Source organism: Colobus angolensis, unplaced genomic scaffold, assembly GCF_000951035.1.
Source record: "Colobus angolensis palliatus isolate OR3802 unplaced genomic scaffold, Cang.pa_1.0 Scaffold8, whole genome shotgun sequence".
NCBI classification, from domain to species: Eukaryota; Metazoa; Chordata; class Mammalia; order Primates; family Cercopithecidae; genus Colobus; species Colobus angolensis.
Genome location: NW_012121820.1, coordinates 17,056,729 through 17,072,049, shown reverse-complemented (window position 1 = coordinate 17,072,049; position 15,321 = coordinate 17,056,729). Strand labels below are relative to the sequence as shown.

General features: G+C 49.9%; 1 protein-coding gene across 2 annotated transcripts in view; it reads right to left on the bottom strand.

The window, feature by feature from the left end:
• Nucleotides 1-1,708: 1,708 nt before the first annotated feature.
• The window catches only part of SOGA1 (suppressor of glucose, autophagy associated 1), a 95,536-nt gene continuing 81,923 nt past the window's right edge, over nucleotides 1,709-15,321 (bottom strand). The window contains exon 15 of one of the 2 annotated variants that reach the window (XM_011929094.1): nucleotides 1,709-2,096. In XM_011929094.1, the coding sequence (XP_011784484.1) occupies nucleotides 2,039-2,096 (58 nt within the window). In that variant the 3' untranslated portion in view covers nucleotides 1,709-2,038. Of the gene's footprint in view, nucleotides 2,097-8,037; nucleotides 10,899-15,321 lie in introns of those variants that run through there. The other variant, XM_011929093.1, reaches the window with a different exon arrangement.

Genomic DNA, 15,321 nt, shown 5'->3' with positions numbered 1-15,321 from the left:
CGGAGTCTTGCTCTATCACACAGGCTGGAGTGCAGTGGCCAGATCTCAGCTCACTGAAAGCTCCGCCTCCCAGGTTCACGCCATTCTCCTGCCTCAGCCCCCGAGTAGCTGGGACTATAGGCACCCGCCACCTCGCCCAGCTAGTTTTTTGTATTTTTTTGTAGAGACGGGGTTTCACCGTGTTAGCCAGGATGGTCTCGATCTCCTGACCTTGTGCTCCACCCGTCTTGGCCTCCCAAAGTGCTGGGATTACAGGCTTGAGCCACCGCGCCCGGCCTCTACGAGGCTTTCACACATGCTATTCCCTCTCCCTGGAACCACTTCCCCTCAGTCTCCTGCCTACAACACACCACCATGGCCTTCATCTGGTCAACATCTCAATTTTAGGTGTCATTCAGATGTCCTTTCCTCTGTGAAGCCTTTCTTGTTACCTCTGGGCTGGCTGAGCACCCTGGGCTCCCCCTGCCATTGACATTTGATTTCATATCTTCCAGGCCCATCCATTGTATCCTCAATACCCAGCACATGCCTGGCTGTTATTAGCCCCTCATAAAAGGGATACATGAAAGTATCATATAGCCAGCATCTAAGATGGCCCCCAATGATCCCTGTTTCCTGGTGTTCATGCCATTGCGTAGTCCCCTCCCACGCTGAAGAATGATGGTCTATATAACCAATTAGATATTGCAGACATTATAGTCTGTGACTTTCTTTTTTTTTTGAGACGGAGTTTTGCTCTCGTTGCCCAGGCTAGAGTACAGTGGTGCGATCTTGGTTCATAGCAACCTCTACCTCCCGGGTTCAAGAGATTATCCTGCCTCAGCCTCCCAAGTAGCTGGGATTACAGGCATGCCCCACCACAGCCAGCTAATTTTGTATTTTTAGTAGAGACAGGGTTTCTCCATGTCAGGCTGGTCTCGAACTCCCAACCTCATGTGATCCGCCCGCCTCGGCCTCCCAAAGTGCTGGGATTACAGGCGTGAGCCACTGCACCCGGCCTAGTCTGTGACTTTCAAGGGTTAGCTATAAAAGACATTATGACTTCCTCCCTGCTCTCTCACAGATCACATGCTGTGGGGGAAGCTAGCTGCCATGCTGTGAAGGCATGCAAGCAGTCCTACAGAGGTCCACATGGTGAGGAACTCAGGCCTCCTGCAAACAGCCAGCATTGTCTTGCCAGCCATGAGAAGTAGCTACTTTGCAAATGGATCTTCCAGTCCATCAGTCCATCAGGCATTCAAATGACTGTAGCCTGACTGACAACTGACTGCAACCTCCTGAGACCTTGAATCAGAACTACCCAGCTCCCAAATTCCTGACCCATAGCATCTGTGGGGTATAAGAAATGTTTTGGAATAATTAATTACATTTCAATAGACAATTGACACACATCTAAAAGTATCTTTTTTTGCATAAAATTGTTAAAAGTCTTTTGTGGTTCAATTCTATTTTTCTTCTTTTTGAAGACTGCATTTGTTTCTCAGTGTTCACATCACACTGTGTGGGAGACGCTGAAGTATCAGCAGGCAGCAGCCAGAACACCTGGTGGCCCCTCCCAAGTGACTTCAAGCCAGCCAGCTGGCTATGGCACTCCCTGGGCTCCCCACTTTCCAGGCAGCTGGGAGTGGGGAAAAGTTAGGTTTCAAATCCGCTGGGGCCCCTACCCACCTCATTAGAAAAATCAGAGAGGAGGCCAAGTCCACGGCAACTGTTCATATGACATACTTTATTTCCAATCTACAACCATTAAAAACGCTTTGTAAGTTTACACTGTACAGTTATTCTCATGTCTGAAATAAGACACAGGGGCAGGGAGAGCTGGTGGATTGGACTGCAGTTGTCCTAGCACCCGATCCATCCTGGGAAGGAGCCTTTTGAAGACAGAAGTGGAAAGGAGAGAACAGTGGACAAGAGAGGTGGACAGTTGGCCCAAGGATGCCCTTGGTCCCTTCCCTCCCATGGGCCTTGCCCTGGGGGTCCCCCAGGGCCCACGACTGCAGGACCCTCACCAGGAAACCAGGCTGAGTGGGAAGGGGGTTCACAGTATTGGCGGGGGCTGGGGAGGGGCCAGGATGAGGAGGAAGGGCAGCTTCTGGCTCTCTTCCCAGCTGCTGGCGGTTGGAGCTGTTTTTTGGCACTGTCTACAAGGTATCCCTGGGGTTGCGAAGAGGAGGAACTGGGGATTTCGGATTCTTTCCTTATGGAGTTAAGATTTCTTTCCATTTGAAGAGGGGCTATCTGGCCTATGGTGAGGTTCCCAAGGGATAAACAGTCAGGGTCTTCTGCCTCCTGCCTCCCCAGGACTCCCACACCCTCCCTGGCTGGCACCATCCACACAGCCTTTTGTAAAACCAAGACAAGTGCAGGGGCAGGGAAAGAAACGATGTAGCTTTCTCCAGGCCCTCCAACTTCTCTTCCTCTTCCGAGAGGAGCGACTATGGGGTTGGTTTTTGTTGGTGGTGATTCCCAATCTCAGGAGTCCAGATAGTCCAGATAAGGCTGGTGTTTTCCACCTGTTCTTGGCCTAGCCAGTCCCAGTCCCTCCCCAGGCTATACTAATGGCTAGCCCAGATCAGCAGTTGGCATATTCTTATGCATGTCAGAATCATCTGGAGGGCTCCTTAAAACCCCAGCTTGTAGGGCCCCACTCCATAAGCTCTAATTCAGTGAGTCTTGGGTGGGGCCAATAATTTGCACTTCTATCAAGTCCCCAGGTGATATCCCTGCTGCTGGAATGCAATACAAGAACCACTGGCTAAGAATGGTGCCCGCAGTCACCTCATTCTCAGCAACCTGGTGCCTCCTGGGCAGCACTAAGGAGCTGGGTCACAGGTGGCAAAGCCTAGCCTTGGGGCATGACATCACCTGGGAAGCTGCTGGAAATGGTCTTGGGGTGAGTCCCCCGTGCAGAGAAGTAAACTAAGGCACAGAGATCAGTGGCAGAGCTGAGAGGAGCCAGGATACCAGGGCCCAGTAGAGAAAGGATGGGGTTGCAGGGCCCTACAGCAGGAGGGGTGCTCTAGGGCCCAGAGGACCATCCTGGTGCTCATCACAGGATCACAAGACTGGGAGGGTAGGAGAAGTAAAGACACCTGCCCAGACCTGGGCCAGGTTTCCAGATTGGCAGCTGAGGCCCCTCTTCTTGGGAATGGTTTGAGTAGCTTCCAAATAAAGAGTGACAAGGCAGCCGGCCCTGACTGCTTCAGCCCTTCAAAGATGTTTAGAGAAAACTAAAGGTCCCTTTCTCAGGGCACGGTGTCCAGAAAGCTGGTGAAGGGCAAGAAGGGAGGGGAGCAGGGCCATTGGGATAGACAAGCAGCAGAGGAGGCTCCAAGGAGAGTGAGGAAGGAGCAGCAGGGCTGGCAGTGGAGAGAAGCCCTGAGCCGGAGACATGGGCCCAGCATCATGTCCTCACTCCCCTTAGGACCTTGGGTCTGTGGATTTTGCAAACTGCAAATACTGTTGGGTTGGGAGGGGTAAGGGGTAGAGTCGGGGTGAACTGCAGATTCTGCCAGGACAAGCAGCTCTGAGAGTGGTGAGGTCCAGAGGAGAATGGAGAGGATGTTTGGATACTGAATGGACAAAGAGATGGATAGATGACCAGAGACAGGGAGAGAAGAACCTGTCAGGCAGCACCTGCTTTACAACCAAGGCCATCTGGGACTGGGCAGGGCAGAGGAGGAAAAAGGAGGGATCCAAGCCCCCCCGCCCACCACCACACACACGCCCACTGCAAAGTGCTAGGGCTGCTGCTGGCAGGCTGCTTACAGAGAAGACAGCGTGGCTCAAGGATGGGACTCAGGGGTTGCTGGGGAGGGGTGAGCCCAATGAGAAGGCCTGGCAGGGCTGGTGCCTCCTGATGCATCGGAGGAGGAGGCTTTTTTTTTTTTTTGGTGTGAGAAAACACAAAATAAATAAACACAACCAGGACACCACCACATTTGAGAGCAAATATCAGAGCTGGGAAACCACAGACGAGACAGGAAGGCTTCCCTGGTAGGAAGCAGGGGGACGGGAAGGGAGTTACTGAGGTTACAGGAAAATCCGCAGGAGGGAGCAGTGCTGGGAAGAACATCCTGGGAGGACTGAGGGCTGAATACTACAGTGAGCCCCGGACCCAGAAGAGGAAAATCTGGCATGGGCCAGGGCCACTCCATCTGCTGGCAGGAACCAGCCAAGGAGAAGAGGAGGCAGGAGGACAAGAGACTTTGGAGGGAGATAATAAAGAAAGAATGGGTGAGTGGTAGGAAACAGACTGAGCCCAGAGAGAGGAAGGGGCTAAACCAAGATTACAGAAAGTCAAAGCAGTGTCTCATTCACTACTGGAGATGCAAGACCTGTTGGGAGTCAGGAAACCTGGGTTCTGGTCTTGGCTCTGCCTGTGGTTTGCTGTGTGACCTTGGGTGAGCCACTGCCTTCTCTGGACCTGATTCCTCATCTCAAAAAATGAGGGGGCTGGACACAAAAGGACAAATACTGTATGATTCTACTTAAAAGAGATACCTAGAATAGGCTAATCCACAGAGGAAAAAAAAAGTAGAATAGAGGTTACCAGGGGCTGGGGACAGGGGGAATGGGGAGTTATTGTTTAGTGGGTACAGAGTTTCAGTTTGGGATGATGAAAAAGTTCTGGAGGTGGCAGTTACACGTTGTGAATGTACTTTAAGCCACTTAGAAATCTTTAAAATGGTAAATTTAATGTTATGCATATTTTGCCATAATTTTTTAAAAAAGGAAGGGGTTTAGACCAAATTACGTTATGGCCTCCTTGCTATTCATGAATACTAGTGAACAGGGTAAGGAGGGTATTGTCCCCCACCCCAGGGCCAGGACACTGAAAGGCTGGACTGGGGACACTATGTGGTCAGATCACTTTCCATGTGTGTAGAACCTTACACTTTTCCAAGGGGACTCGCAGGCACAGTGTTGCAGTTGGTCCTCACTACAGTTACATGGGATGGGACGTTATCCTCACTTTATAGATGGGGAAACTGAGGTATAGATTAGCCACATGATCTTGCCAAGGTCATTCACATCGGTGGATTATTTATTTTTTTAAATAGTCACCTGGAAAACATCCTTGCATCTTAGGTTCACCCGTTGACTCACCAACTGGCTCAGTGGCCCTTGATGAAAGGATACATGCTATAAATTAGTAGAAAAGTTCATCTCCTGGGGCAAACATGCTTGCTTCCCATAATTGGATGATGAAAATTATAAATCTTGATATGTTTCTCTTTTTACCATGGCTGCCAGGAAACTTAAGAATAAAATTTAATTGCATGATTATGGGAATTATACCAGTTAGATTTAGATAATCTTTTTTTTTTTTTTTTTACTTCCTATTTTTATTTTATTGAACCCCTCTGACTAATACTGTAAATAGCCTCTAATCCTTTTTGAAAATCCTGAGTAATAAAATCAGTTTGGTTGGGGACTCGATCCCTTAAGTCCCTGCTCAGGGCTTAGTGCTCTTTTTAAGATACGGCATCATGTTTATTGGTTAAAAGGAAGATGAGGCTGGAGGTGGTGGCTCATGCCTATAATCCCAGTACTTTGGGAGGCCGAGGTGGGTGGATCACCTGAGGTCAGGAGTTCAAGACCAGCCTGGCCAACATGGTGAAACCCTGTCTCTACTAAAAGTACAAAAATTAGTCAGGCATGGTGGCATGCACCTGTAATACCAGTTACTTGAGAGGCTGAGGCAGGAGAATTGCTTGAACCAGGGAGGTGAAGGCTGCACTGAGCCAAGATGGCGCCACTATGCTACAGCCTGAGCGACAGAGCAAGACTGTCTCAAAAAAAAAAAAAAAGAAAGAAAAAGGAAGATGACCTGGCACGGTGGCTGATGCCTGGAACCCCAGCACTTTGGGAGGCCAAGGGCAGATCACTTGAGCCCAGGAGTTTGAAACCAGCCTGGGCAACATAGGGAGACCCCCTGTCTCTAAAATAAAAAAAATAGTAATAATGATAATAAATAATAAATAAATAAATAAAATAAAAACTAAATTTAAAAAAACATAAAAAAGAAAGATAGCCTAATAATCAGGGCCAAGAACACCAATGGTGTGGCCAATAGTGCCTAGGATCCCCCTGGGAGGGCTTTTTTTTTTTTTTGAGACAAGACTTGTTCTGTTGCCCAGGCTAGAATGCAATGGCACAATCTCGGCTCACTGCAAGCTCTGCTCCCCCCGGGGTTCAAGTGATTCTCCTGCCTCAGTCTCCTGAATAGCTAGGATTACAGGCATGTGCCACCACACTTGGCTAATTTTTGTATTTTTAGTAGAGACGGGGTTTCACCATGTTGGCCAGGCTGGTCTCGAACCCCTGAGCTCAAGTGATCACCCGCCTCGGCCTCCGAAAGTGCTGGGATTACAGGTGTGACGGCTGCGCCCACCCCCCCCAACCCCAGGAGAGTTTGTTAGGCATGCAGATTCAAGGTGGGGCCCACGAATCTGCATTCTGAATATGCCCTCAGAGAATTCTGCTGAATGGGGACCTCAGATCACCCTCTGGCATACACAGGCTCAGTGATCTGCAATGGACTTGTTTTATGTCTGGGTTGGCCAGCAGCATATTCTGGACCCACAAAAAGCCCCCAATAGGGCAGTGGATTTGCACAGCAAACAGGACAGAGTTGGACTCAAGTTCTCATCTAAACTCAGTGTGACTTCTTGTGCTCTGGGATGAGAACTGTGCCTCAGTTTCCTCATCTGCAAAATGGGTGCACTAACCCATGTCCTGCCAAGGCTGCCTCCACAAGTTGTCCCTGAGAGGTCTGAAGGAGATGTCGGGTGGGAAACTATTTCTTTTTTGAGACAGGGTCTCACTCTGTCGTCCAGGCTGGAGTGCAGTGGCGTGATCTCTGCTCCCGCAACCTCCGTCTCCTGGACTCAAGTGATTCTCCCACCTCAGCCTCCCGAGTAGCTGGGATTACAGGTGTGCACCACCACACTCAGCTCATTTTTTGTATTTTTAGTAGAGACAGGGTTTCAACACGTTAGCCAGGCTGGCCTTGAACTCCTGACCTCAAGTGATCCGCCTGCCTCAGTCTCCCAAAGAGCTGGGATTACAGGAGTGAGCCACCGTGCCCAGCCAAGGGACACGTTTTCTAAATAATAAAGTGCTTTAGGTGGGATGTGTAGGGGATGATGATGACCATTATTATTACTATTAAGGAAGAAGTAGTGGGAGCTTGGGGGGTCTGATGAGGCTAGAAGCAGGGGACATTCTAGAGAGGAGGGGAGAGGGAGAAAGAGCCTGGACACTGGGTGGGCCAGAGGAGAAGAGGCTGGATGATGAAACCATAAAAGTGCATGTGGGTGGACGTGATGGAATCATGTCAGCACAGGGTGTAAGAGAGTCAGGTCTTTGAGCCCTTGGCCTTGTCACATCGGAAGCCAACTTGTAGAATAGTGCCCCTGGGGACGCCTACAGGTGGGATCCATCTTGAGTTCATAGAAAGCAAGACTTCCTAAGGTCAGCCTTTGGTGGGAAATAAACTGGGGGAAAGGGCTGGCACAGGGTCAGGGAATTGGATTCTGATGTCTCGTGCATGCAGGTCTAAGAGCCACTGATGCACCAAAATGACTTGATTTGCATTCCAATGAAGTCATCACTCCGAAAGGGGCTGATTTGGCTCTGGAAAGAGGTCAGACATATGAAACATGAGGTTTCCCAGTTTAGGGCCAATCATGCCAACTGGTCCCCCATTTCCCGCAACCAACTGGTGCCAACCCCATGGACCCAAGCCAAGTGGTCTATGGGGGATTGGGACCCGAGGGTTCCTTGGGACTTTGGTTGAAGAGAGAGTGGAGATGGGGAAAAGAGAAAGAAGGATAAAGGAGGAGAAGAAAGGGGCTAGCAGTAAAGGCAGAGAGGAAGGAGGAAGGGGGAGAAAGGGTTCGAGAAGGGCAGCATTCCTTCTTGGGACCCCAATTCTCCAGGGAATCCCCACTGTGGGTCAGGCAGTTTTCTGCTTTGGGAATGTTACCAAGACTTAAAAGGCATTTGAAGAAAGAAACAAACTTAGAAATTACATTCCAAAAGAGTAGAGAGTTTTTACAAACCAATCCCCCCACCCCCAAAAAGAAAACACAACCAGTTACCAAGTAAAATGCTAAAAACCGAACCAAACCAATATTTACATGTAACATTTTCAACCCCATCCAGCCCCACGTCCGGAGGCTTCTGCAGGAACAGTGATGAGTGGCCTTGCACAGTGGCATGCAGGAAGTAGAAACTGGGGCTTTATGGAAAACCAAGGTCTGGCTGAGACAACGAAGATGGCAAGGACAATCTTGGATAGTATGATGGTAAGGCTGAGTGGTCCGTAGGTCTTGGGGCTCATGTCCCACGGGGATTTCTCCCCGAGGCTGGGTACGCAGCCTCCCTGGCTCTCTGTTGCTCTGGGAGGTGGCAGAAGGCCTCTGGTGACATGTGGCCTGATGTGAATCCCCTCACCTGGAGATAACCTTGGCAGGACCCCTGACCTCATGGGTGAGAGCAGCAGCATCCCAGAGTGGAACTGGCCCACAGCTCCACTGGCTGCCTGCTCTGCCCACACAAGTCACTGGGGCATGGAGGAGGTGGCTGGCGGGACTGGCATGACCCTGGTGTTCAGCCTGCAGGGAAGGGAGATGCAGGACTTGGGGTAACTGGTCCAGGTGATCCCGAATGGATGGGTCTGGGAACTGGCAGGTGGAGGTGGGAGTGCATGGGCGCCTCCAGAGTCCTGGGGGCAAATCAGCAAAGCTACTGGCTTTTGGTCTTCCTGATGGGCAATTCTGCAGACAAGCCGATCCATCCTGGTGTTTCCACTCTGGGTCCCCAGTCAGTTACAGGAAGGCTGCATGTCTATGTGTGTCGGGGGAGCATGTGTGCAACCAAAAGGGGTTCACCGGCACCAAGGGGAGGCCATGGGAGGCACTCCCCCACATGCTGCAATGAGCCACGTTGAAATCCAACCAATAGCTCAGGCAGCTCACGGAGGACATGAGAAAGGGCAGGCAGCAGAGCTGGGGCAGGGAGAAGAGCCGTGAAAGGCCATAAGGCTAAGGAGAGAGGCTGGTGAAAAGGCTGACAGGCTGGTGAGAACCGAGGCAGGCTGGGAGACACTCAGGTTTATGTGCAAAGCTGCGATAAACAACATTATCAAAGTTCAGTCCTGTTTTCCTGCGAGTTCTCATTTGGGAAACTTGGAGGGATCTCCACGCTCTTGATAGAGCCTTAGTAATCCACATTTGACTCATGAAGAAAGGTGTCAGAGGGAGGGAGGGAAATGAGACAGGCCATGGAGAATGTCTGGGGAGTGGTGATGATGGCCATTCAGCCCTCCACCTAGTCAGTGAGTATTTACAGACTGACAGCTGGGGTTGGCCAAGTACCAGGCATTGAGTAATACGTAGTGTTCTGAGGCCACATGGCCAGCAGTGTTGGGGTACAGGGCTCCAGCTCTGTTGAGGGGCCCTCCAAAACTGACCAGGAGACCAGGTCTCCAAACCTGGCTGCCAAGCTGCCTTGTCCACCTGGGGGACCCCGTGCCTGTCCATGCCGTTAGAAGCCCCATGTTGTCCCAGTGGCAAGAATGCATGTTTCAACCTCCAATAAATTACCTTAAGGACTTTGGGGTAAATTAAATTATTAAAATAAAGTAAATCACCTTAAATATTTATAGTATGAAAAATTCAAATAAACAATCTAGGCAAGATATGTGTTTCCAGGCCCCAGTCTACTGCTGTGTCCTGGGCTCTGGCCTCTCGGTGTTCTCCTGGGCCTGACCTGGCCAACCAAGAATCTCTTACTGGGAATATCTTTGCCCCTCACCAGCTGCAGGATGTAAACACAGTGGAGATGTAGTGCCTCCCCCCTCTTAGGGTGCTAGGGAGAGGCCTCTGAGATCGAGATCAAGGCAGTGTATTCAGGCATTTATCTATGCACCAGGTCTTGAGACTGACTCTACCTATTTCTGTCCTCAAAGGGTCTGCTGGGAACGTTGGGGTCCCAAGTCACTTTGGCAAGGAAGGCAATTGCAATCACTTCCCAACCCTGAGCCCTGCACATTTCCACTTTGCCTCCCAGCTCTTGCTGCATCCAGGCTGTGGGCAGGGAGATCCAGGGCTCCGGGACTCCAAGCAGATACTTGGCCCTGGCTACTGCCCTTTCATGCCCCCTAGTGTCCCAGCAATCTAGAGCAGTGGAGCTGGGAGGAGGAGGTGGTGGAGAGGAGGTGATGGTGATGATGCCCAGCAGTGCTCCACCAGGAACCCAACATGGAGCCCTAGAGCAAAGCCTGTTCTTCTCAGCAGTGTCTCCCGAATGAAGGGGTGGATGGTCAGCAGGAAACATCTCTCTGACTCCTTTTCCCCAAAGGCATGGCCAGACATGTATCCTTCTTGGGCTCTTCCAAGAGGGAGGCATGGGCAGAACCAGGCAAGGCTCTCTCTTAGGACCCAGGGATCGGCTCTTGACGGATCTCTCAGTAGATGCTTGGGAAGCCCAGTTTTGGTCTCTCTCCCACTCACTGCCTTCCCCTGGGAAGTCGGAGCTAACCACCCAGGGGCCAGCAGGAGACCCGGCTTTACCTTGATGTGAAAGCTGCATTCTGGCAGTGGCATCGCTGCTGTCCCTCTAGGGCCAGGCAATGCTGAGGACACAGCCCCTCGCCTCACCTCGTCTCATCTCCACTGGTTCCCTTCTGCTATCCAGGGGCTTGGCTGGTTGAGGCGGGGAATTTGGCTGCTTGGTCACTCGCTGGAGGGCAGTGCCCTCTCCTCCCCACCCCAGCTGGACTCTGAAGGGTGCAGCCTGCACTTGGAAGGAGAGTGGCGGATGGCAGAGCGGGACGAACGGGCGAAGCAGGAGGTGAGAGACTGGGTGCTACAGTCACAAACAGCGTCCTAGGAAGAGGGAGGCAGGAAGTCAAGAGGAGCCAGGAGATATGCGCCACCGTGCGCTGGGTGATGAGCCAGGCAAGGAACTGAGACTCAGCCATAAACCAGTTCCCAAGGGCTGAAGCTCCTCACTGGACCAATTTTTTCTTTCTATTGTTCTTCTCCCATTAGAGCAGTAATGGATATTCATTGTAATATATTCTAGGCTATAGAGAGAAGACAGTGGACACTGTCCATGGTCCTGTACACCAAAGAGATTCTCAACATACATTTACCAAAATGACATCTTATTTTGCAACTGTAAAACATGAACACTTTTCTGTCACTAGGTATGTCTAGATTTCCTTCCTTTTTATCACTTTTTTTTCGTTTGAGACAGGGTCTCACTATGTTGCTCAGGCTGGTGTTGAACTCCTGGGCTCAAACGATCCTCCTGCCTCAGCCTCCCAAACTGCTGGAATTAGCACCTTTGGGTGCTCATGCCTCCCAAAGGCATGAGCCACCATGCCTGGCCGATCTCCTTCTTTTTTAGTGTCTCTATACCATTTCACCAGATAGAAATAACTGATTTATGTACCCAATTCACTTTTTAAATTTTTTTATTTTTTGGACAGAATCTTGCTCTGTTGCCCAGGCTGGAATGCAGTGGCACAATCTTGACTCACTACAACCTCCACCTCCCGGGTTCATGTGATTCTTGCACCTCAGCCTCCCAAGTAGCTGAGGTTACAAGCGTGTGCCACCACGTCTAGCTAATTTTTATATTTTTAGTAGAGATGGGACTTCAGCATGTTGGTCAGGCTGGTCTCAAACCCCTGACCTCTAGTGATCTGCCCACCTCGGCCTCCCAAAGTGGTGGGATTGCAGGCGTGAGCCACTGTGCCTGGCCCAAATTCACTTTTGATGTACATTTGGGTAGTTTCTAATTTTTTACTACTACCAATAAACAGAAATAATGATCAAAAGTGCTGCTACTGGGCATGGTGGCTCATGCCTGTAATCCTAGCACTTTGGGAGGCTGAGGTGGGTAGATCACGAGGTCAGGAACATGGTGAAACCCCATCTCTACTAAAAATTAGCTGGGCGTGGTGGCGTGAGCCTATAGTCCCAGCTACTCAGGAGGCTGAGGCAGGAGAATCGCTTGAACCCAGGAGGGGTGGAGACTGCAGTGAGCTGAGATTGCACCACTGTACTCCAGCCTGGGTGAAACAGCAAGACTCCATCTCAAAAAAAAAAACAAAAACAAAAACAAAAGTGCTGCTGGGCAGCTGGGTATGGTGGCTCACACCTGTAATGCCAGCACTTTGGGCGGCTAAGGCCAGCGGATTACCTGAGGTCAGGAGTTCGAGACCAGGCTGGCTGAGACAGGAGGATCCTTTGAGCCCAGGACGTCAAGGCAGCAGTGAGCTATGATTGTGCCACTGGACTCTGGCTTGGGCAACAGAGTGACACCCCATCTTTTCAAAAAATAAAAAAGGCCTGGGCGTGGTGGCTCACGCCTGTAATCCCAGCATTTTGGGAGGCCGAGGCAGGGAGATCACGAGGTCAGGAGATCGAGACCAGCCTGGCTAACATGGTGAAACCCTGTCTCTATTAAAAATACAAAAAATTAGCCGGGCGTGGTGGCGGGCGCCTGTAGTCCCAGCTACTCGGGAGGCTGAGGCAGGAGAATGGCGTGAACCCAGGAGGCAGAGCTTGCAGTGAGCTGAGATCGTGCCACTGCACTCCAGCCTGGGCAACAGAGTGAGACTCTGTCTCAAAAATAAATAAATAAATAAAAAATAAATAAAATAAAAGTGCTGCGATAGAGCCAAGCTGCTTGGTTAAAATCCCAGCTTTGCCAATTACTAGCTGTGTGACCTTGGGAGAGTTACTTAACCTCTCTTGAGCTTTGATTTCCTCCCCTCTCTCTCCTTTTATTTTTTCTTTGTATTTATTTATTTATTTATTTTTGAGATGGAGTTTTGTTCTTGCTGCCCAGGCTGGAGTGCAATGGCACAATCTCGGCTCATCGCAACCTCCGCCTTCCGGGTTTAAGTGATTCTCCTGCCTCAGCTTCCCAAGTAGCTGGGATTACAGGCATGCACCACCATGCCCACTAATTTTGTATTTTTAGTAGAAATGGGGTTTCTCGGTGTTGGTCAGGCTGGTTTCAAACTCCCAACCTCAGGTGATCTGCCTGCCTTGGCCTCCTAAAGCCTTAGGATTACAGGTGTGAGCCCAGCCTCTTTTTATTTTTCTTTATCCATCTCTGTGAATATTTCCACAGGCTACATTCCTAAAAGAAGAACTATTCAGTCAATGGGTAGCACGCACATTTTACATACTGGACAATATTTGGATCAACTTTAAAATCAACATTCAAAATCCAGCCAGCTTTGTGCTGTTGTTTCTTGATGTGGTACTGGTTATATGGAAGTGATGGTTACTTTTATACATCAACATGACTGGGTGCCGAGATATTAGGTAAAACATTGTTCTGGGTGTTTCTGTGAGAGTGTTTTGAGATGAGATTAACATCTAAATTCTCAGTCAGGCGCAGTGGCTCACGTCTGTAATCCCACCGCTTTGGGAGGCTAAGGTGGGCGGATCACTTGAGATCAGGAGTTTAAGACCAGCCTGGCCAACATGGTAAAACCCTATCTCTACTAAAAATAAAAAATTAGCCAGGCATGGTGGTGTATGCCTGTAATCCCAGCTACTTGGGAGCCTGAGGTACGAGAATCGCTTGAGCCTGGGAGGCAGAGGTTGCAGTGAGCCAAGATCACGCCACTGCATTCCAACCTGGACAACAGAGTGAGGTTCCGTCTCAAAAAAAAAAAAAAAGTAAATTCTCCTTAACATGAACCTCATCCAGTCAGTTAAAGGCTTGAACGGAACAAGAGGGCTTACTCTCCCTCAAGTAAGAGAATTCTTCCTGCCTGACAGCCTTCAGACTGAGACACTTGCTTTTCTCCTGCCTTCAGACTTTATTATTTATTTATTTGAGACAGAGTCTCACACTCTTGCTCAGGCTGGAGTGCAGTGGGGCAATATTGGCTCACTGCCTCCTGGGTTCAAGCAATTCTCATGCCTCAATCTCCCAAGTGGCTGGGACTATAAGCACGCACCACCATGCCCAGCTAATTTTTGTATTTTTTTAGTAGAGGCAGGGTTTTGCTATGTTGGCAAGGCTGGTCTCAAACTCTTGGCCTCAAGCAATCCACCTCTTTCGACCTCCCAAAGTGCTGGGATTACAGGTGTGAGCCACTGCGCCTGGCCCTGCCTTCAGACTTGAAGTGAAACATCTGCTCTTTCTAGGTCACTGGGCTGTTGGCCTTTGGTGAAACTAAACGACCAGCTTTCTTGGTTCCAGGTCTTTGGACTAAACCATTGGCTCTCTTGGGTCTCCACTTGCTGATTCACCCTGAAATCTTGGGACTTGCCAGACTCCAGAATCACATGAGCCAATTCATTATAATCAATCTCTCTCTTTCTCTCTCTCTCCTTGCCCTCTACTCTCTCTCTATCCTCTTGGTTCTGTTTCTCTAGAGAACCCAGACTATTGTAATGGCTGTGTTCAGTTTATGAGAATTCAGTGAGCTATACTCTTACAGTATACTAAGTATAAATATTAAACTTAATAGTTTTGGGGGTTTTCTTTTGGAGATGGAGTTTTGCCCTGTTGCCAAGGCTGGGGTACAGTGGTGCGATCTTGGCTCACTGCAACTTCTGCCTCCTAGGTTCAAGAGATTCTCGTGCCTCAGACTCCCAAGTAGCTGGGATTACAGGCGCTTGCCACTATGCTTGGCTATTTTTTTTATTTTTAGTAGAGACAGGGTTTCACCAAGGTGGCCAGGCTGGTCTCAAACTCCTGACCTCAGGTGATCCACCCGCCTCAGCCTCCCAAAGTGATGGGATCACAGGCGTGAGCTACTGCACCAGGCCAAACTTAACAGTTTTTCAAAAGTTACAAAAATAGGCCAGGCACAATGGCTCATGCTTGTAATCCCATCTCTTTGGGAGGCTGAGGCTCGTGGATTACCTGAGGTCAGGAGTTCGAGACCAGCCTGGCCAACATGATGAAACCCCATCTCTACAAATAACACAAAACTTAGCCGGGCGCAGTGGCTCAGGCTTTCAGTTCCAGCTACTTGGGAGGCTGAAGCAGGATAATCGCTTGAACCCAGGAGGTGGAGGTTGCTTGTACCACTGCACTCTATAGCCTGGGTGACAGAATGTGTGAGACTCTGTCTCAAAAAAAAAAAAAAGTTACAAAAAAAGAAATAAATATATTTTTTCTTTTTGGAGACAGTGTCTCTTGCTCTGTTGCCCTGGCTGGAGTGCAGTGGCACAATCATGGCTTACTGCAGCCTCAACCTCCTTTAGGGATCTTCCCTCGTCAGTCTCCCAAGCAGCTGGGACCACAGGCACACAGCACCACCATGCC